Genomic DNA, 22,338 nt, shown 5'->3' on the forward strand with positions numbered 1-22,338 from the left:
ACGGCTGTGCACACTCAGGGCTCCTCTTCCAGCCTCCTCCCTTTCCCAGCCTCCAGCACCTCCTCCCTTTCCCAGCCTCCAGCAGCGCTTTGCTTACAGATCCCAGCAATGACGAACACAGAGCACAACAGCACCACAACCACAGCCCCTCCATCCACCCAGCACAGGACCAGCACACTGTCCACAGGGAAAGCCTTCAAGTGCACACAGTGACAAACTCATATGGGAAAGGGCTAACAAACCACAGGCAAATGTCACCCTGAACGACTTTTCTAACAGTGACTGTTCCATTTCTGTGCAGAGTATCACAGCTGCAGTGCCGTAGGACACGCAAGCCCCTTCTAAAGCACTGTGGAACATCTACTAGCCTGAAGCCTGGACAATCACAGTCCAGAACAGAACACAAGTTGAAGAGCTGCAGCATGCAGTGAGACTGGGTCTCAACGGAGAGCTCTCAGCAGCTCATTTCCAAAGGGTCATAATCCACTGTGGTTCAACATAGATCTTCCTTGGAAAATATAAGAAGATGAAGCAAAGGCAACCCTTACCTTATAGAGCTTCAGGCTAGCCTCATGCCTTGAGTTCACAGTGTGAAGACGTAGCTTCTCCAGACTGTTGGTGTAGTAGTCACACGCGTTGCATTTCAGATGGACTGGGTTTCCAATGGCCACGCACTTAAGCCTCCATTCGTTGGCTTTGCCCCCCTCCTTGATATGTGCCACCAGCTGGTATTTCTGCACATGCTTGTCCGTCTTGCAGTGGAGCTGGAAGTTGGCCTTGAGCTGCGTGTTGTAGCGGCACAGCTTGCACTGGTATGAGTCCCCCATCACTGCCTTCCACTCGTCCTCGGGGAGGCTTCGCTCCACATTCATGTGGAGGCCCAGCATGTCCAAATTATCTGTAGTGAACTTGTTGCACACAGCGCACTGGAAGAGCTTCAGTGACGGGTCATTCGTTTGAGTGAAACTTTCACCCAAGTTCATGAGCTCCTCAGACACCAGCTGTCCGCCACCCAACCGCATGTCCAGTGGGATCTCGCCACCCACTGCATAAAGGAAAAAGGGGAAGAAGAGATCAGAAAGGCTGAATTCTTGCCAGAAGATAAACACAGAGCAGAACATAAGCTGTTCCCAGGTGCCACCTATGTACCCACAAACACACAGAGACCACACGCAGCTGTCCCTTCGCCCACTCCTCCCGTGTTGCTGGTCAGCATCAGCACTGAAGAAAAACACCATTGCAGCCAGTGTAGGAGGCTGGGAACGGACTACAATCACCCTTGCTACCCACCTGCTGAAGGGTCATCCAGCCCTCTGCCCATCAAAGGTGACAAGAAAAACCCTACAGACTTTGAGAGGATGAAGAATTCTGTAGCACCACACTGAAAGTCTCTGTGGCCATTTCAAGAACATTAACACTCCATTCTGTTTCTTTCTTGCCTCCCTGGAGAAGCATATGCAACCTCATGCAGTAGCTGAGCACAGTCCCTACCACACAGAACAAAGGTCAACAGTCACAGCCCAGCTGACGGCAGCATCACAGGCAGGTCACTGCACTGCCATCACAAGATGGCAACAGTACAGAACATGGCATGGAAAAAACAACCTAAAAAGGTTCAGCTCTTATCAATAGTTCAAAATGCTGAAGAATCTTCTAAAACCAGCGTTGACAAGGTAAAAACAACAATTAATAACGAGGGTGTGAGAGCACGTCAAGGAGGACCCTGTGTTTCTCAGGCTGACTCTTCAAAGCAGAGCTCAGCTCTGCTCACTCACAGCTATTGAGCACAAGCCCCTACTCACACCAGAGCACCCGAAAGATTAACAGAGACACTTTGTAACAAGCACAAAGACCAACCAGGTTCCCTGTGCCACCTTACTCTCCATTTTTAAGACATTTACGCTCTTTCTACAGCTTTTTGGTGTTTTACCTTGATCTTATGTCGCAGCTCAGCTTAACAATCCTATGAAAAGAACCTTCAAGTCAACGATTCCTCAGTTAGTCGGAAGGAGATGTTATTTCCTTAACTTTTCATTTCCAATGTTGCAACCTATTCGCTGAGAAGCAAATGCTCTTTAAGTGAGTCTCTCCTGAACTCACCATGCAGGAAAAACCCAAAAGCAGACTCTTCTGAATTATTAATGTTCTGCTCAGTTTTGGACCAAAGTGTAAGAATGGGAAAGATCTGCTTCACTTCTCGCAAAGCTCACAGCGCATGTATCCAAGTCAAAAGGGCCAAGCTGGTGTCAAGTGCTTATTAACACGAGCAGGGCCTCCCTCTGCAACTCTCAGTGTGAGATTTCCAACCACCAAGAGCACAGTTCACAAATTGCTCCCCAGGCAACTCATGGACATCCAAGACCCTGTCATTTACTTTTGGAGCTTCAGTTAAAACACTCCCAACTTATCACAACTGCCCTATGCTTCTGTAAGGAGGGGCTCTGAGCTTCAAAATCCTCCAATCCTGTCTCTCACTCTGGCAGCAGAGGAGCACCTCCCCTTCCACCCCTCTCAAACCTGCTTACCTTGTCTTCTCAAGGCAACACAGCATGGAACAAACTGACCCCACACCTGCCTTTGGGACTGCCAGCAGTTGATTACATCCTCTCTCAAAGCCACCCACCAAACTACTCCCACTCCTCCCCAAACCGGGAGAAGTTCTCAGGAAACATGGTAGTTAGGATGCTTTTCACAATGAGAAACATTCAATGCATGGCATCCATAACTGTATCTGCTGTTGCATTAACTCCCCATGAAAACTCTTGGAAAATGTACCAGAAAAGCCACAGGCTCTGGGTGAACACAGATGAGAAATCTGCACTGTTCAACCTCCATCCTCAACTACTGCACAAAGGCAGCTCATGGGTCCACAGTGCCAGATTCCTTTGCTGGCTCTCTCACATAAACACAGTGAGATTCCTTCAGCCTCACCTAGAGATGGAGCCATCGTTGCCATGGGGTTGGTGGGATCGAGCTGGAACCCCCCCATCATGAACTGTGCATCTGAGGAAGTGCTGTCCATCTTCAAGTTGGGAAGGTTCATGTTCTGCGCCAGGTAGTACTGGTAGAGCTCGGCCTCAGCGGGGGACGGCAGGCTGCCGAGGCCCAGGTGCCGGTTATGTTGGATTTGGGACATGTTCTGCTGAAGCAGCATCATATTGTGCATGTGCTTCTCACTGGTCATGTGAATCCGAAGGTTTCTAGCTACGTTGGTCTCATAATCGCACACCTCACACCGCCATGTAGGTTTGGTTTTTGGTTTGGTGGGGGAGGGAGCCCCACAGGTGCTACCGATGTTGGCAGCCGCAGCCGCCGCAGCTGCCGCCGCCGCCGCCGCCGCCCCTGCGGTGTGGCTGAAGACTTGCTCTCCCCCTCCGTTCTGCAGGTTCTGCATGTTGTTGAGATGCTTGTCGGACTGCATATGAATACTGAGGTTGCCTTTGGTAGTAGTGGAGTAGTTACAGACCTCGCAGCGGAAGGGCTTGTAACCACAGGTGTAGCTCTCGCCCCGCGCCAGCCGCGGGTGCGGTTGCCCGCTCTTGCAGTAGACGCAGGAGCCACCTGGCTCAGGATGTTTCTCCTTCATGTGTGCCTCAAGCGTCTGCTGGTACTTGTAGTGCCAATTGCACTTGGGACACTTGAGTGTCTTACACGAGTTGCGAGAATGCATCATAGTCATATGGCCACCCAGTGACCGCGAGGAGCCCAGGACCGTGTCGCACTTTGGGCACTCCACACCGCTCCCCGAAGGGCACTCCCCACCCCCAAGTTCACAGAGGGGGCCAGCATGCTGGTGATGGGAGATGTAGCTCCCGTCCTCGCCCTCCGCATTCTCATTTGGTTCTGGTGCTGTGGCATTGTCTTTATTGGCACTTTCATCGATAAAGTCCAGCCTCCTGCTGCCCTCGGCCACACTGGCTCCGCCGCCCTCATTGTTAAAGCTTAAGTGATTCCTCCTGTTTGCACCATCAAAGACAAAGGAAGAAGCAGAATTAGAACTAGTAGAAGCCGTGCCCCGCGACAGGGTCTGGAGCACGTTAGGCATTAAGGGAGAGTTAGAAATGCTTTGGTTTGAGAGAGCAAGGTCCTTTTTGCTGCTGCCACTGCCTGCCACAGCCCCAACGTCCTCCTGGGGCTGGTCCTCCAGCTCATCCTCCAACTCATTTGGAAATAGTCCTTTGCAACCCTCGTCATCCTCATCTTCTTCCTCCTCCTCCTCTTCCTCTTCCTCCTCCTCCTCTTCCACGTCCTCCTCTTCCTCCTCCTCGGCTGGCTCCACTTTTTCTGAGAGGCTGTCCTGGTCATCCCCCTCTTGCTTCTCCCTCTCTGCCACCTCAGGGTCCTTCCCCTCTGAGGATTTGGTGGGACTGGAAGCCAGTGGGCCCAGGGGGACTGAGGTAATGGGAGTCTTCAGAGCTGAGCTGGTCAGCCCACCAAGGTTGAGGAGTGCACTGGGGGCCAGGACACCCGCTGCCGGCGGCGGCTCAGCTCCACCGGCCGCCCCGGGCTGGAGGGCCTGCTCGCCTTCCATGCAAATGCCACTGAATTTACCATAAAAACTGTGTCCAGGGCCTATGAGGTTAGCTGCGGAAACGAGAGGGTGCTGAAAGGTTTTGTTTTTTGGTTCCAGAAAGCTGACAAGGGGTTCTTTGTCTTTGCCTATCCCTTGGATGATAGCGGAGATGTTCTTATTGCTAAGAATTTTCCGCTCCTCCTCACTCAGAGTCATTCGGTGGTCGTGCACGGCATGGGTCACAAACGAGCGGACATACCCAAAGGAGAGCTTGCACAAGAAACACATCAGGATGGGCTTCCTCTTCCCATAGAGCACAAAGCCATCGAATTTGGACAGGTCCACATTGTTGGGAACATCTTTGGATACGCAGGAGCTTTTGGCAGAACCGTCGCTGTTCAGGTAATCCTTGTTGCTTTTGTGTCGCACATCGAAGACGCGGAAGCTGTGCAGGACGGGGCTGATGCCCGCCAGGGCTGAGGTATTCGGGAAGGCCTGGTCTGAGCCCTCAAACCACTTCCCGAAGGATGAGGCTATGTGGAAGGTATTGATGATCTGTGGGTAGACGGGAGCAGCGGCAGAGGGCTCTCCCTGCTTGGGCAGAGAGTTCGGGAGCAGCGAGGGGAGAGTCCCGCCGCTGCCGGCACCCCCGCTTTGCACCAGCTGGCTTAGGCTCTCCACGATGTAGGCCGAGCCGTCGGGCTGGTAGACGATCTCGCCGGCCAGGTTCTCCACATCGCTCTCCTCCTCGCCGTCCTCGCTGCTCTCGCTCCCGCTCTCCCCCTGCAGCGGCGGGGGCGGGCGGGCGCCGGCGCAGCGGTGCTCCATGTAGCTCTGCAGGCCGGCGAAGGAGGCCGCACACTGCCCGCAGCTCACCTCCTTGCCCGCAGGCTCGGTGCCGGTACCCGCCGCGCTGCTCTCGGGGACGCGCTCGGGGAAGGGGACCCTCAGGCTGTCCAGGGGGCTGCAGCTCTCCGCCACGGGCTGCTCCATGCTGCCGGCTGGGTCAGGGAGGTGAGCGCTGTTGAGATCAGTCCATTGCTGGTGCTGAGGAATGCCGCACCCATTGTCCTTCCCGGGGATGACGGGCGAGTCACAGCCTTCCATGGCAGGGCCGGCATGGAGCGCTCATTGCACCCGGTACGGCTCGGACCTGTGGACGGGGAGAGGAGAGAGGCACGTGAGTCAGGGTGCTCCTGTAAAGACCCCACCACCACAAGGGCTGCTGACCCTGCTCATCAGGACTGAGGTGCGGGCTGGTGCGCCAAGATGGGCTCTAGGGACAGGCAGCCTTGGGGAATGCACTGCTGGTAATGAGCAATGGAAACACGTTGGCAGCAGCAATGCAAAAGGCAAACTGAAGGGGCCAGGAAGGTGGCAAAAATCTCCTTAGCACCTTTCCTAAACGGAACCAGCAGGAAGATTGTAGGATGTGCACTGTCACCCTCAAGGCCTCGGGTCTTCGGGAAACAAACAAAAACATCATGGGAAAGCTTGTGACAGAAACAAGACAACAACAAAACAGTTCTGTGGCTTTACAACTTGGTAAAACTCATACTCTCTGTCTCCCTAAGGCAGATGCTGTTTTTCTGGGTGTTACCCTTCTGTTAATGGCTTGGGAAGCACAGACCCAGTGCTACCACATATGCACCTCAACAGGAGACCATGTGACCCAGAGCAATTCACAGCAATTTTGGAGTAACAGTGCTCAGTATGCACAGGAGACTTAACTGCTCTGTTCTGGACAGAGCTTAAACAGGAAGATGTCAGGAGAGAAACCAAACAGGAAATTCCAGATCTCACAAGGGTCCATCCTGGGGACTGGAAAGTGGTCAGCCCACCACGCTCCAGGAAGCTCCCAGAGATCCTCCTGCAGGGCACAGCCTCTGCACATGGCCTGCTTCCTCTCACCCCTGGAGACAAATGGTGGTTGCAGGTCCTGGAGAAGGAGGACACCCTTCACACTTCTTCCATTCCACCAAATCAGTGCGACTGGAGGATTCCCACCAACTTCCAGGTGGTCAGCGGGCCTGGGCTACTGACCAAGGCTGACATCCAGGGCCCCCTGTGACTCCCTTTGCTGCATCCGGCCAGCAACTCCAACGCTGCAATCCTAATGGAGTCCTGCAATCCTAACAGAGCCCTCTTCAGCTCATACAAAAAGTGTGAAGACAACTGGAAACCTGACAGAGAAGACTTGAGCAGTTGCAAAGCAGGTGAGGTGCCACAGCAGCCACAGGTGAACTACCTGAATTAGTTCAAGCAAAAGAAAATGGAGTGACATTCAGCATTTTTTTTCTGGTTTCACTGTCTCCCTGTTTATTTTCCTTTACTACACAAAGCCATCCACATTTCCTCTGATTTCTCTAATGTGTTTGTACTTTCCTTTTACATTTTACTTCTGGTGAAGCTCAAAGAAAAAGCATTTACAACTACCACTGAAGGCAAAGTAATACCTTCAAAGCCCACCTGTCTGCAAGGATGCCTGCAGAAGGACGTGCAGGTGCAACGGAGACACCATCCAACATGTTCACACACAACATTACCCTACAGCACCTCCAGTCTCACTTTCCCTGGATTCTATGCCCTACACAGCTGCCTCTGAAGTTGCACTGGGAATAAATAGGGATTTGGTTTGCACTAACAATAATCTGGTGCACTGAGCAGAACAAGAAGGAAGAGCAGAATCCTGCTGCCAAATGGCTCTGGCTTCTTAGCCAGCCAGTTTTGATCCCCTAACCTAAAATATGCTGCAGCCATGTAACAGCTCCTACTGCACTGGCTCTCTCCCTGGAACATTGTCCTTAGCTGTGTGTTTTCCTTAAACTGATCCCAGATCCTTCTGTGTTGAGGCTGCACATTCACCTTCCCTCAATATGCCTACTCTCTCCCTTTCCACTGCTAGTTCTGCACTGGCAACTGTAATCCAAATTAAACAAAAACAGATTCATACAGGGGAAAATGACGAAAAAGAAACTCCATAAGTCTCGTACTTTTGCCAAGTGAAATTTTAGGAATATCTACACGAACTCCAAAGCGCAACATGAAATGACAACACCCTACCAATTCTTTTAGACAGGGAGCATTGTGCTGGCCAGCACAGCCAGCTCCTGGGACACAAAGCCAGGCGAGACACAGCCAGGGTCACAGCGGTTCTGCCATCAAGAACTCCTGACTGGCAGGAGATGTCTGACTGACAGCCAGGCCGGAAGGGTTAGCAGGGCTGAAGGGGCGGGAGGGTTAACAGCCTGATTGGAAAATCAATGTAATAAATGCTTGGTAAGTTACAGGAACATGCGGGAAGAGGAGGCCGCGATTGATAAAGGACTGCGGCTTTGATGCTGCACTGGGGACTTGTTTATTGACAGGAAAGCCAATCTCTCTCCCAGCCCGGCCCGGCCAGGCAGACCCGCGTGCTCCAATTAATTGGTGGGCTTTTCTGCCTTGGCTTGCTTTAACAGCTCTCCCCCACTCCCTCCAAGTTAACCAGCTCAAGATGTGCTATGCCAAAGGAATATTCTCTCCTCTCCCTTTTCTCAACACAGAGGAGCCCTTACAGGGCATGTGGAAAAACCCAGAGCCAAAATGGCCAGTCCGAGCCCCTGACACATGCTGAGCTCCTGCGCAAGCCCAAGCTCTTCTGATGGTTCAGTCACCATCAGAACTGCTCCTGAAGGGAGCACAAGGCATGAAAACATTTGTTGCTATTCACATAGAAGCTGCAGGAATCATCTCCTTAAACTGAAAACAGCAATTTCCTTGCTAAAATAAACCAGGCTCTAAGTAGGAGCACAATGCAGTTATTAGTCTGCTATTGGGCCCTGAGTCTTCCACCACCCCAGACCGTTCCTAAGTCCACTGGTGTGGGGACATGGAGAGCTCAGACAGAGAGACAGACAGTGGAGTGCTCCACACCTCCCGTTCACTCCCCCCGCCACCCTCTCTGCTCTGTTTATCAGCCAGTCAATAAGAAAAGGTAGTTCTTACTTAAGGAGGCAGAAGTCAACTCGTCAGGTCGATCAGCACTCTGTCTGTAAACATGGTTTCCCGTAAAATCAATGAACTCCAGTTACACAGAGAACAGCTTGAGCACCAGAGACTCCACACTCTCACACTGCCCCACTGGCAGAGAAGGGCTTTCCTGGTCCCTTCTGTGGCCTCACGTCCCACCGCTGCTCCCACTGCCATGCCCACCTTGCCCCTGGCCATGGTACACCCCTGCCCCTTCCCCACAGCCCCTTGGAGCCGACGTGGGAGCAGCCAGGGCAGCACAGGCACTACAGGCCAGGAGTGCTCTGCCAGGCACCATGGCAGCCCAGAGCCCAGCGACACCTGGATGGCAGGGGCAGGTGACAGCACAACACTGTGTGCCCCACACTTCTGTCGTGTTCCTACTAAGCAGGGCTGGTGGCTGGCGGCCACTGTGCAGAACACGCATGGACTCCATCCCTACGTCTCCCCTGTCAAATCCTTCCAGCCCCCAGCCCCATTCTCACACGGACAGACATTCCATCCTCCAGCAACACTCCCAGTGAGAAGTGGCTGGTGCTAAAGCAACACCCTGCAACCCCTGGCAAGCTGGGGGCTCCTGGGCACCCCCAGCCTGCGGCACCAGGCTGCTTCTGCCCCCGGGGACGCAGGCGGCAGTGCGGGCGGCAGGGACGGAGTGGGAGGGAGGAGGGGGCTCCTGCTGTTGCCCAGGCTTCCCGAGAATTAAATATGAACAGCCGTGCTGTGTAATTTTAAATTGTTAATTAGCACAGGGTTAATTAGGCGGCCCTTTCACAAGAGGCTGTTTGGCAGTAAACCAAGACTAGAAGCAATGAGGAAGGAGGAAAACAAAAGGAGAAAGAGACAGTGAGAAACTGTTCTCTCAGCTAATGACCCACACGGCACAATGGAAAAAAGGGCACTGAGGACAGGGAGAAGATATAAGCAGATGCATTACACCCACAGCCATTACCTAGATGATGCTCCCTGTAGGCTACCCTCTCTCTGCCCAGCTGCATGGCACAGGGAAGTGCTCAGGCCCTCAGCCAGCTCCAGGGTGCCAGTGGTTCAGGAAAGCCAAAAACCAAAAGTGACAGAGACAGGAGGCCAAGGACAGCACAGGACTAACTCCTCACATGCCCCTCCTGACATGCTCAGCCTGGCCTTCTGCAGCATCCTCAGAAGGACAACGCCTGGCGGGTGTGGTGTTGTGGTTGGCCAAGAAGCTCCTGTCTCAGCAACAGCACTTAACAACGCTTGTTCCAGCCTGAAAACTAGGGATGGACATACCAAAGGTGAGAAGCAGCCAACTCCATGGTCATAGAAATACAGAATAGCTTGGGAAGGGACCTTGGAGATCCCTGGGAACATGTATGTTTAAAGCTCCCAAGAGCAGGAGCTCAGGCAGGGGGTGCAAGGCAGTCACTGTGACCCTCTGAAGTGGTGACACAATGAATCTGGAGCATCAAAGCTTTCTGTGTCACCTCCCCGCATCTAGCCTGCTACACAGCACTCAGGTAACACTTAGCAAATTGCAAATGGAAAAGACACGATAAAAATAATTGCCTAGGATCAAGAATTCAAAAATTAAGGAAGAACAGAATATATGTTGCCAAAGCAACTTTTAATTTTGCTCATTTATGCATATGCATTACAATATTGCCTGCAATTAGGTGAGCACACTTGGCAAGCAGGATGGTCACAGAAGAGGGTAAAACAAGGCAGCAGGAGCATGTTGTCACTTTTATGTGATTTCTACAGCAGCTATCACATAAATATGTAAAGAGTCACCTCCTAGAATAGAAAGATCTTTTCAAATTTCCCCAGCAACGCTGGCTGGAGATTCAAGTGGCAATACCAAGAGTTTGAATTCCCAATTCCGCAAAACACTTCTATCTTTTAAGTTAAACGGAAGACACAGATCCCAGCTCTCTCCCATTCATCAAGGTGCCAGAAAGCAGCAAGAGACCTGCCAGCCTAAGGGAAGCACTGAGGACTCTGCAACAGGACTTGAGATACGAGGATAAAACAGTACTTATATGCCAAAACCTGAGCGTAACAGGTAACATGGATGCACAGTGTGAAGAATGATTTCTAGTTGGGGTTTTCCACTAGCATTTTACATTAACGATGCCTTGGGATTCCTGTTATGCAATTCCTAACAAAAAAAAACCTGAAAAGACTGATTTATTTGCCAAGTTCAACACTTAAAAGAAGACATTACAAACTAATTTTCCTCTTTCACATAGCAAGTCATATGTTGCACCTCTCCGAGTGAGACCAAGCTGTGTTTTGGAACACACCTGATTACAGTGGAGTTGTCTCACTGTCAAACGTGGTTTGATGAGCAAGATACCAGTCTTGCCTAATCCTGAACAACTTACATCTCTCTTCCTTCCTCTTTTGCAGTGAAGCTGTACCAAGCAAAACCCCAAGCTCAGTTCTGACTTCTTCCAGTGTTCTGCTCCGGTGCAGACTGTTTCCAGCTGGACACATGGCCACATCCAACATCTCTGCACTGGGAGCAGAATTAACAAGCCAGCCCTGCCTGCTGGCGGAAGAAGCATCCAACCAACATTGACCCAAGGGTTCCAAAGAGTTTTGGGGCTGCAAGTACTCACAAACCAGTTTGTTATCCTGGCAAAGCAAAGAATTCATAGAATTGAATAATCATTTGGGTTGGAAAAGACCCTTAAGATCATCAAGTCTATTAACCCAGGACTGCCAAAGCCACCACTAATCCATGTACCCAAATACCACACCCACATGTCTTTTAAATACCTCCTGGGATGGTGACTCGGCCACTGCCCTAGATAGCCTATGCTAGTGCCTGACCACCTTTTCAGTGAAAGAATTTTGCCCCTGTGGAAGTCCCTATGAACACTATGAGCTTTCCCATCAGAGGGATTCTAGGCCACGGATACTGAAGGGCCCAAAGTCCCAGAAGGGGACTACCAGGCACACAGTGATGTACTGAAAGAAAAGATGCATTGGGCACCTCAAAAGGACAGGACAGTCCTCCCCCCGCAGGAAGACAGCCCCACGGAGGGATCGCCTGGGCAGTGCTCCAGCTGACAGCACAAGCGGCGCTGCTCAGCGCATGCTCGCCAGCACGGTGCGAGAGCTGACACAGGGCTCACATCCACGGGCACAGCCAGTCCCTCAGATCTTCCCAGCATCATTAGCATAAACAGCTTTTCAAGCAGCAGGAAGCAAAGGAAACACTGAACAAAAAAGGGCTGAGAGCTGCAGGGCTCGAGCACTTGGCATAAAACTGAGAGAAAGGGGCTCCTTGAAGAGGTGAACCTTGCACATTATCCACATTTTCCCTCTGTCCTTCACACCAGCTAAAACTGAGCCAATGGGAGTAACACAAATCAGGCAGCTTTTCAGAAGGCATTTTGTTATGAACTATTATTCCAAGTTTGCTGATCCCTTTGAGCCAGCTACTACACTACACACAAAAATATTTATCTAATCCTCAGCCCACTGCCATTGAGAGCAGAGTGATCCCAAGGAGGGCTGGAAGGCTTTCCGTGAGCAGTGAGGACAAGAGCGCTTATTCCTTCAGGAGATTCTCAGCACTAAGAATATTTTGCAGCAGAGATAAACTGGCTTCAATCACATTTCTTTCTACACAGCAAACTGAAGCACTTGCTTAGTTCATACATGACCGGGCATTCACACACTCCCAGGATATGGAGCTTGTTCTCAGGTTCTGCAGGAACTTCTCTTGCACACAGAAGTTCCAGGTTTTGTTTCAAAACGTCCCACATCCCATGATTCTGCCGTTGCGCAACTCACCCCTTCGCTCCAAACCCCCAACCTTTCTTGTTAAATGCTGTTCCCAGCCTGTGCTGCTGCATAAATAACTACATTTGCATCTGGTTTGCATTTTCAGTGCACTGCTGTTGATCCAACTCCAAAACTAATCGAAGAGCTGTTGAGGACAAACTGCCTTGCCCTGTCACACAGATCCCATGGCCCCACAGACTCCCCAAGCCCCAGTGCCCCAGGAAGAGGGCCATGCCTGTTCCCCCATTCTGCCACGCTGCAGCTTGTCCTGTCCCCCCAGTGCCTGTCCAGTGGCTTGCTCCAGTTCCCGCAATCACAGCTCTGTCTGGGCCCCGTGACCCTCCATGGAGGGCAGGAACACCCACAAGACCTTGCACTGGGCAACCTCTAACCCCACTGAACCCCTGGAGATGCTTGTGAAGGAAGAAGTCCTGAAATGCTCTGAGTTTCCAGCTGTGCCACATGGCTTTGGGAGCAGACACAGCCAACCCTCAGTGGCCCAGCCGGAAGAGCTGCTGCTCTGCTGCCAGGCTGTGCTCCACAGAGATGCTCCACACATGCAGGCTGTGCGACTCGAGAAGAAATCCTGCCAGTGTTCCTTCCTCCTACGGATTTACCCAAACAACATGTGCACTCCAGACTAGTGTCAAGGGCCAAGCCAAGGGCAAGAGTTAGACTCGTAAGTCATGCAGATCTCCTCTGCCAGGGCTCGGATCCAGTCCTTGTTAGGAAGCAGACTCACTGCTCCCTTCTGGGCTTAGTTGCACTTTCCCACCCTTTGGGAAAGCTGATGCTTTGGATCGGGAGAGTAGGCTTAGAGGTATTAGGTCATTCTGTAACCATTCCACTGGCTGCTCAGACAAACATTGCAGCTGATACGTCAGCTCTGAACTACACACTAGGGTTGCACAGTCCCATTGCAAAGGTCACCGGGATGTCTGCTCACACCAGCCATTCATGTTTCAGTAAAAACACAGGTTACAGTCGTGTCACTGGAAGATAATCTAAAAAGACTCCTAAAACAGGTAAAGAAACTTGCTGATATAGCTGCAAAACCACCGCATTTGGAGCGTCCTTTAGGCCAGCTTTTAGCAGATCCAAGTGGTCCTGTACTCCTGTAAACAGCATCCACACAGTCATCTGCTTCCAAAACAACACCCTGCTCCAGACTTCATACACAGCCTAAGTATGTTCCTTATCTGGCCCGACTGCAGCAACCATCAGGAGTCAACACCTATGGACCCCCTGTCAGCTAAAAGTCTCAAGTTAATGTTCTCCACATGCACAGCATGCAGTCCCTCCATCAGCTGCTACATCCCTGGTGCACCTCAGAACCACCACCTGTGAAACATTCAACCACCTCATATGGGAGAGCTGACACAGACGCAGGGATTCCAAAGGATGCGCCTGATGCATCTGCAGGCACTCCCGAGCTCAGTGAGGACCACACAGCAGCACTCTGCAAGGGATGCAGGCACCTTCAGAGATGAGGGAGGAAGTTGTTAAACGCATGTCTCCAGACCTTCAGGACTGAAAGCGTTACTTGGCTGCCTTGGCCTCTTGCTAATTGTGGGTTTTATTTTTATTTCCTATTACCCTCTTGCACGCCTGATGAGATTATCTTACCGGAACTCACACAGCTGGAGGCTGCAGCCATACATGGAGCCTCTCAGGAGGCAATGCAATTTTATTTTCATTGATCAGGAATCAGCAGGGCAGTAAATGATGGGAAATTCCATTAGGAGAAATAGTGGGCCACAAGACCCAACTATCTAGGTACACCCAAATCCCAGAAAGTCTCATCCTTCCTCAAAGCCCCCTCTGGATGCGGACAGAAGAAATAATCTTTCTTCCTCCCAAAATGGAGTCAGACACTAACCTGATATTCCTAATTGCTGTCTGTGCTGCCAGAGGCAGAGGCAATGCTGTCAGAGCACCCCCAAGGGCTCACTTAGCCCAAACAGAGCCTTTGGTGGAGGCAGCAGCACCTGGCTGCCCCAGCTCAGCCCAGCAGGGGCTGCAGGGCCAAGGCTGTTTTGCAGCATGTGCCCATTGCACAGCCTTTGCTCGCACAGGCCAGGCAGGTGTGCGCAGTGCCAGCATGCCAGTGCCCTCAGCCAGCCCCAGCAGAGCCAGCAGAGGTCAAGGCCATGTCCAGGGCATGGTCCCTTTTGGAGCCTGCAGCCCCCGCAAAGCATTACAGCGTCACTGCAGAGAGCAGCCCTCCTGCAAGGGCCACTGTTTTGGGGCATGCAGCAGCCTGGGAGCACACCAGGACCTCAGGGAACCCCCTTCTGACAGAGAGCCACACAACACTGTTATAAGCCCAAACTCCTCTGAGCCCAGACTGAGAACAATGTGTCAATCCTTCCTTTTTAAAATCCCCCATGCACAGGGTACGCACGCAATCCCCAACTCCTGGATCAAAATCCCACCATCAAGCCTTGGAATCAAAGCCAGGTTTGCTGTCCCTTGTTGCACACACCTGGGTGACAGGTGAGCCCTGAGCCCCCAGCAGGATGGCCGGAGCTGCCAGCAGCACACAGGTTAATGGGAGGTGACCAAGGCACAGTTGTTAAGGTGATCAATACCAGTGAGATACTAAAGCAGCGTAAACCACGTTATTGATCGCCAGGCAGATGATAAAACTGTTTATTATGACAATTGTGGGGTGCCTGCAAGATGCTCCTAGGGCTGTCTTGAGCTTTTTACCAAAATAAGAATTGCCAGAGCATCACAGGTACAGCATTCTGTCTGTTGCGCCCCCTGGCCCCAGTGAGACCCTCCACATGCCTCTGTAACCACACACTGACCCCAAGGCACCTCCACAGCCTGACTACCAGTGGGATGGAGAAGGTCACATTAGCAGACACAGTCCCTGAACTGTTTATCTCACACACACCCGTACCAGGGCTTACTCCTACACCCGCTGTGTGCCTTCTGCTGGAGCATCCATTCCACAGAAAACAGAAACACCAAAACCTGTAACTTCAGCTCTGGATCCTGCTCCTGATCAGCTGAAAATTAAACTCAATTTCCCCCTCTAAAACTTTTCCTTCAGTATTTCAATTACTTTTACCTCTACTCTGCACTTTGTACAGTTTCCTATATCCTTTTAACAAGACTTAAAAGAATTTAACCATTCAGGACCCAAATTCTTGTGCAATGCATTAGGAATTCTTTTTGAGAAGACTGGACTCTGGATTCACTCAGAGTGGAAGACCCAGCAGGTGTATGTGCATGCAGGCCATACCTCAGAACAGGTGACATGCTGGCTCATCACCTGCCACTGCGTGTCTGCAGGGCCAGCAGCTGCTCTGCTAGCACAGAGCAAAGCAACATCTTGATTCTGAAGTCGCTTCAGAATCAAATATCAAAATAGCTTCTCTTGGAGTAAACTCAGGAACATGCGTCCCCCAGCCTCCAGAAGAGAAGCCAAACTGCCCAATGGGATATGCTCTGGCAAAAGCATCTATTGCTCCTCCATCCGCCAGAGCAGGAACAGCGGCTGTAACACACCCGGGGCTCCATGGCCACCACAGCCAAGTGACAGCTGAAAATGAGTTTAACAAGGGCTGAAGCTCCAGGGTTCTGTCAGCAGCTCCATGGGCAGTAATTAAGGAGTATGGGTCCCATTACCTCCCAGTATGGACAAGGCTCTGACAGCTCCATCTCAGTGTTAACCTCAAGGACCATTCACTACGGGCTGCAGGAAGCACTCGGTGCCACCTCCACTGCTTTGGCTGGCTGCTCCTGTGCAACTGAATTGCCTTCTCTAACTAATCCCTGGTGACATTTGCAAAATAAACTTTACACCAGCAGCCTTACTGTGGACTGGCCTCAACCTGGACAAGACCACAGGAAGTGCTTCTGGCTAATGCTCTGGCCTTTCCTCCTTCACCTAATGCCTTCTCCCATCAGGACTGGAATAACCCACCTACTCCCTGCTGTGTCCCCCTCATCCCCCTATTCCTTTGTGCCTCCCACCCCTCTAAAAGGTGCCACTTCTTCCATGAGCATGGTCAGCCAAAGACTCTAAAGCCAAGTTTTTCAGGGTGAAAGACAAAACCTTATACCTCCACAACTGCTTCATCCTTCCTTGCTGAATCAACCCCTTCTTTCTCAGCTGCTCTTTCCCGCGCACACCTGTACTGCAGGACAGGGCGAGATTGGTGTCACACCTCCCCAGCTCACTTGCAGAGCAATGAGAAGGGTAATGATGGAATTGACAACACAACTGAGCACTCCAAGGAGCAAGCGCATCATGCCATACAGCTGCTGCCTTATGGGCTGGAGATTTGGACATGAACTGCTAAAAATTGTCCCCTCTCAACCCAAACACTGATGATGGGTTGCAGAGCCTCATGAAACTTATCACAGAGGTCTTGGAGAGTTAGGGCTCCTCTTTCAAGCTCTCATCAGTAAATCAGTTATAAACAAAATTTTAAAAATCCCTTCTTATTAAAATCTAGACAAAGAAGAAGATCTCCCTACCTGTCACCCTTCCAATGAGCCAACTTCTATGAGGGCTTTTTCCCCTCCTGTTCTAGAACAACACTCTAGAAAACAATTCAGTATCTTAAACAATTTTCTTCTACTCCTCCATATAAGTCCTGCACCTGCCCCTCCACCTCTGCAGGGAGACACAGCAGGTGCTCTGGCTGCAAGGCTGGGTGCACCTCTGTGCTTTACCTGGAGCCATCCCTGGTTGTTAATACAGCAGGAGCCACCTGGGATGTGGCCCCCTTCCCCAGCCCCCCTGGACCTGCAGCTCTGGAGACACAACTCACTCTCCTGCAGAGAAGGCAGGGACAGCAAATTGGGGCCCCAGTACCACTTACTTTTCTTGAAAACATCTGTTTTCATTATCACTATTACTTTTAATTAGCACTTTACAGCAGCCCTGAGCCCTCCCAGCTGGAGGAGAGCTCTGCTCCTAAATGAACAATTAGAAGGTGCACTGAGGGAATTTTTTTCTCATCTTCAGAACACAGTTTTTCAGCAGAGCTCAAAGACAAACCATCTGGTTTTAAAGGAGCTCCCTTGAAGAGGTGTCTTCAGGCAGAACTCAAAGCCTGCAGGTCACCTGGGGATCCCTATGGCATGAACGGTCACTGAACTCAGGAACCTGAAACACTGAAGTGATTACTAATGACAGGGTCTTAACGCCTGTGCCCTCATCGCTCGCTGAACAGCCTCCTCTTCCTCACCCAGCCACAATAATTGCCCTGCAGAAAATCAAAGACTTTAATGCCCATCTCACTCGTGAAAGGCCCCTGCTCAAGAGTTCAGGCCAAGCACAAGCTGAAAGACAGAGCCTTATTAAATGCATAAGGAAATAGCTCCCTATGAAGCATAATTACTAGAAACATGGAGTCCTGATCAAGTGCTTCTCTGAAACCCAACAATAAGAAACAGCCATATAAAAGCCCCCAGAGACGGCCTCAGCCATTCCAAAGAAAGCACAAGGACAGAGAGGTGAAGTGTCAGGATGAAAGGGCTGTCCTAGGGCCACCACTGCCATCTCAGCAGCCCTGTGAGTACAGCACCCACAGACTCCAGCCTTTAATTAGGAATGAGCCATGAAGCTCCAAAATTCTTCAATCAACACTGATGAAAGCCTCATCTCCTGCACCTCTCACTACTTTCTCAGCACTGCCACTGCACTGTTCCCAAAGCCACAAGACTCAGCTGTCCTTCGGGAGCCTCTAGCCGCAGCACCGACTCTGCCCCAGCAGGGCAGAACACAGAAAGATGACCAAGAAGCTTCCCCCTCAGCATACCCCAATCCTCACATCCAACAGAGTCCCACTGCAGCTGCACAGCACAGCTGCATTTTCCACCTCTCAAGTCTGGACTTGGAGTGTGAGTTTTGTGTTCAGGAGAGCGTTCCAGAACCATTCTGGAAATCCTAAAGTCGGTTGAATGACAAAGCTTACAATAACACCAGTATTATAATTTCCACTCTGATTTGGAATCCTTTAAGTCACTCAGGTTCCCCTACACCCCTTCACATTTTCCTTCCTCCTCACCCTTTATAGTCACTTCCTCTTCCTTCCTCAAAGCCCTTTTCTGAGCAGTGAGTTAAATTATCATGGCAGTGAATTTCATGTAAATGTCAAATAAATGTTACTTAATTATTTAACCTCTGATTACACCTCCTGCTGTTGAAAGTTTACTTAAGCTACTCAGGTGAGATACGGTCTGCCATGTGCAGCCTGTGATAATGGATAGAAGCACCAGCACTAGAGGATCCCTTGGCTTGCTCTGGAGCCCACAGAGCTCGGCCAGGGCAGCCAGAGCCAGGCCAGAACAGACAAACCTGTGTCCAGCAGCACCGCGTCCTGCACACACCCAGAGTGCTCCAAGTACCACCACGCCCTGGGCATCCACGCTTGGCAACAGCATTTTTGCTGTTCAGCACTTGAATCCAGTAAGGACTGTGAGCCTCTGCTTAGCTCTCCAACAGCTGTCTCCAGAGAAGGCGAAGCAAATGCCTCCAGTGCCCAATGGGCCCAGATACCAATCAGACCACAACACAACACGGGGGAAAACGACACAAAACAATTAATTCTTGGCTCCTTGTTTTAGCTCTGGGCGAGGGAAGGTGCACAACAGAGCGAGAGGAGACTGGAACAGACAGAGGCTGGGATGTGCTCCAAGAGCCCCAGGGGTAACAGTGCTGGCTGTCAACCCCACAAACACAAGGCTGCTCTCCAACAGGTGAGGGCTCCGGCAGGCTTGTGGGCAGAGGGAACGGGGAAAGCCTCTACAGCAAGATTTAATCTGACTTTTCCACGCCAAACCCCTTGGAGAGAGAGCAGGACTAAGCTATCTGATAAATCCATCTTCTGTGACCAGGTCTGTAGGTAGGTAGGAAAGGAAGAAAGAGATTCAACAACTCAACTGATGTGTACACTGCAGTTGGCAACAGAAGGCACAAGAAGAGAATGACATGAGAAATCGTCCACTTCCACATCACAGCCTATCTGTAAAGGAGGCTTGAAATCCAGTCTTCATTTCCAAAGGCAGTTTCCTCTTCATCCAAGCTCCATATAGCAAAGATATGCGAAACTCTTGCCTAAATCACACTCAACTGCTTGCCATACCTGTGTGCTCCAGGGCCAACACAATGTGACTGTGTATGTAGGGTGACCATGGCCAACACTTTTGACAGCAGCAGAAGTCAGACAGGTCACCTTTACCAAGCGGGAAAAAAAAAACATCTCTCAGTCATAAATTAGTCGAGAACAATATGCAGCTTTTCCGGGACTTGCAACTTCAGTATCGCACACCAGTGAAGATGCATTTACTCTCTAACAGTTTCCTCAGGAAAACTGAGGACTCACTGGTCCAACTTAAACACATCTTGTGCATGTTGAGAGCAGAATTAGTACTGTACCAGAATGTGCATCCTTGATTTTCTTTTAAAAAATTTATAAAGAGGCAATATACAGGGCAACATGAACAAAGGTTTAAGAGAAAATTCAATATGGTAAATTCTAAGTGACTTTAAAAGAGCTCGAACGGAAATTAAATGAGAAAATTGTTCCTTGTTTTTCTTTCAAATTCAAACCCTCAAATGCAAAGTGATTTTTCTTTCAAAAGCAAAACCCCAATTGGGAAAAGCTTAATTATGAAGGCCTTCTTCAAAGGTTTGTGGCAGAGGACACATGAAAAGATGGGGAAAAGAAAGAGTTTGAGCTGCAGGAAGGTATTGCTCTGCATCGTGACAATCCACTTGCAGCCTGTGCCCACCCAGGGCTGGAGGGCTGATGCTTCACCCCAGGCTGCCACCTCAAAACAGTGTCTGTCTGCAGCTCCTTCCTTTCCCCTGCTTCCCTCTGCCCAGCCACAAAGAACGAACTCATTTACACAACAAGTCTCTAATAGACAAACTCCTTCCTCCCCCCACTCCTTCCTCCCCAGGGCTGGGAGCAGCAGCAGACACCCTGCGCTGACAAGGTTTTAATTACCCGGGTGAAGGAGGATAAGGGAGATATCTCCAGGAAGCCACGCCTAAAGGAATCATTACTCATCCAGCTCAGCCTCTGGAGCATCAAAAGCTGAGTGACTGGCTCTTCACCACCTGATCCAAGAGGATCAGTCCAGAAGGGAGGCTGAGAAGTAGTTTGCACACTTTTCCACAGCCCTGTACACTCTGTTTATACACAAAAATAGTAAATATACAATTTTCAAGCCATAGGTTTTTACAGGCATGTCCCTGAACTTTCTGAGCTTCAGGATCCTCCTCAGTGACAGCAGTGTTTGGTGAACTACACAGCCACAGATGATGCCAGAACCTTTTCTGGGCTACCTAAAGTCTGCCCCTCTGTACACATCCACACACACCGTCTCCTCAGAGCTCAGCCTGATCTGATCCTTGCCCCCAGCTTATAAAAGGATGTGATAAGATGAAGACATTTTATAAATAACATTTCCTTAACCCTTACTGCCTAAACCATTTCCTGATGTGGACCACCCATTGCCATAGACGATGCCATGAATGACTCTCCATCCTACTTAAAACAGAGATATGGTAAATGCCAGCATTAAAGATATAGATGGGAACAAATCACTCAACTAAAATAGAATTTTAACACATCACAGCAAGTGGGAACAAGAAGGAAGATGAAAACTAACCCGACGACTACATTTTTTCCAAAGGATACAGGTCTCGAAAACACACCAGCTTGTGCTTTGCACAGAGACGCACATTCTCTGCAAGATACATGGACACCTGGGACCTCTGAGCAGCCAGGTATGGGGGTGAAGCATCAACCCCTGGCCCCCATTCGCCCCACACAGGGGCATCTGCCCTCAGAGGCACCGGAGCTGTAGGAAGGTCCAGGGGTTTGTAGACTAAGAAGCAAGGAGCACAACTGGCAGAGCTCTGGCAGCCAGGGAACAGCTGCCCCTGGTAGTGGTCACACGAGACAGAAGTTCCCAAAGCAGAATTGGACAACAGTTTCCTTTTCTAAGGGAGAGAGGATGATCTCAGCTGCAGCCACTGCCCAGCATGAGAACTGTGAGGATGAAAGCCATGGCAGGCAGTCCTACCCTGCCTGAAAGCCAGTGTGAAGGCTCTGACTTCCCCGAGGACATAAGGGAATTTCCAGAGTGTGACCACACAGCAACAGTTACAGTCCAACCCTGGCTCTGCTGAAGCTGCACAGGGAGGCCCTGAAGATCCAACGAAAAACTGGAATTAGAAGATCCTCTGGGTCTCCCAGCCACATCTTCAGGCAGTGAAATGATGCAGCAGACTGTGCTAGTCATGAAATTGAGATGAGCTTCCCGGTAGCAGCCTGAGTCAGAGGACAACCCTTGGGGCAGTCCTGAGTCTAAGATCCTCTGATGAGGAAGAAGCTGATGCATTGTGGACTGTCAGATCACTGGTGCTGGGGTCCAAGATGACAGTGACTGATTTTCTTTTTAATCACAAGCTGCAGTTGCCAGAATGACCCGTCACAGCCACAGCTCAGACTGCGGATCAAGCACTGCTGGCGCTGGGAGCTCCTGCAGAAACGAGAGCTGGTGCACATCAGGGGCCAGGCGGGCGCTGCCAGGGGCGCGGGGAGCACAGCCAGCTTCCCCAGGGCAGGCACCAGGAAGCTGCTCAATAACCACCTCAGAGGGTGCACGGCAGAAGGCACCGGAACACTCTGTGGGAATTCACAGAATTCCAGCAGAAGGCACCAGAAATCACAGTGTATTCAACAAAATCCTTGTCAAGTAATGAATGAAATGAATGAATCAAATGTAAAATGAATCAAAGGTAAAAGGGAAGAGCAGGACAGACCATCAGGGCAGACCCAGCACTGCTGGCTGTGCCGAAGAGCTCCCACCACGCACCCCCAGTGCTCACACTCTGCCCTGCACACACAGCTAGTGCTGAACGTGCCAAAAGGAACCTGTGGCATAATGTGGGGTCTCTTTGGTCCTGACCTAGGGCTGCCTCCCAGCCATCTCCAGCAGCAGGACTGGGACAGCCCTGCAGAGGAATGCATGCTTTGGGATGATCTGTGCTCTTTCAAAGG

General features: G+C 50.8%; 1 protein-coding gene across 10 annotated transcripts in view; it reads right to left on the minus strand.

Annotated features, from left to right (window-relative positions):
• ZFHX3 (zinc finger homeobox 3) overlaps positions 1-22,338 on the minus strand; it is a 480,743-nt gene that overhangs the window by 81,250 nt on the left and 377,155 nt on the right. For all 10 annotated transcript variants that reach the window (XM_085071261.1, XM_085071268.1, XM_085071270.1 and 7 more), the window contains 2 exons: positions 2,932-5,666; positions 549-1,045 (listed from right to left, as the gene is read on the minus strand). In XM_085071261.1, the coding sequence (XP_084927387.1) occupies positions 549-1,045; positions 2,932-5,620 (3,186 nt within the window). In that variant the 5' untranslated portion in view covers positions 5,621-5,666. The remainder of the gene's footprint in view (positions 1-548; positions 1,046-2,931; positions 5,667-22,338) is intronic.

The sequence above is a fragment of the Lichenostomus cassidix genome, chromosome 11 (assembly GCF_008360975.1).
Source record: "Lichenostomus cassidix isolate B80296 chromosome 11, HeHo_3.0, whole genome shotgun sequence".
Classification (NCBI taxonomy): domain Eukaryota; kingdom Metazoa; phylum Chordata; class Aves; order Passeriformes; family Meliphagidae; genus Lichenostomus; species Lichenostomus cassidix.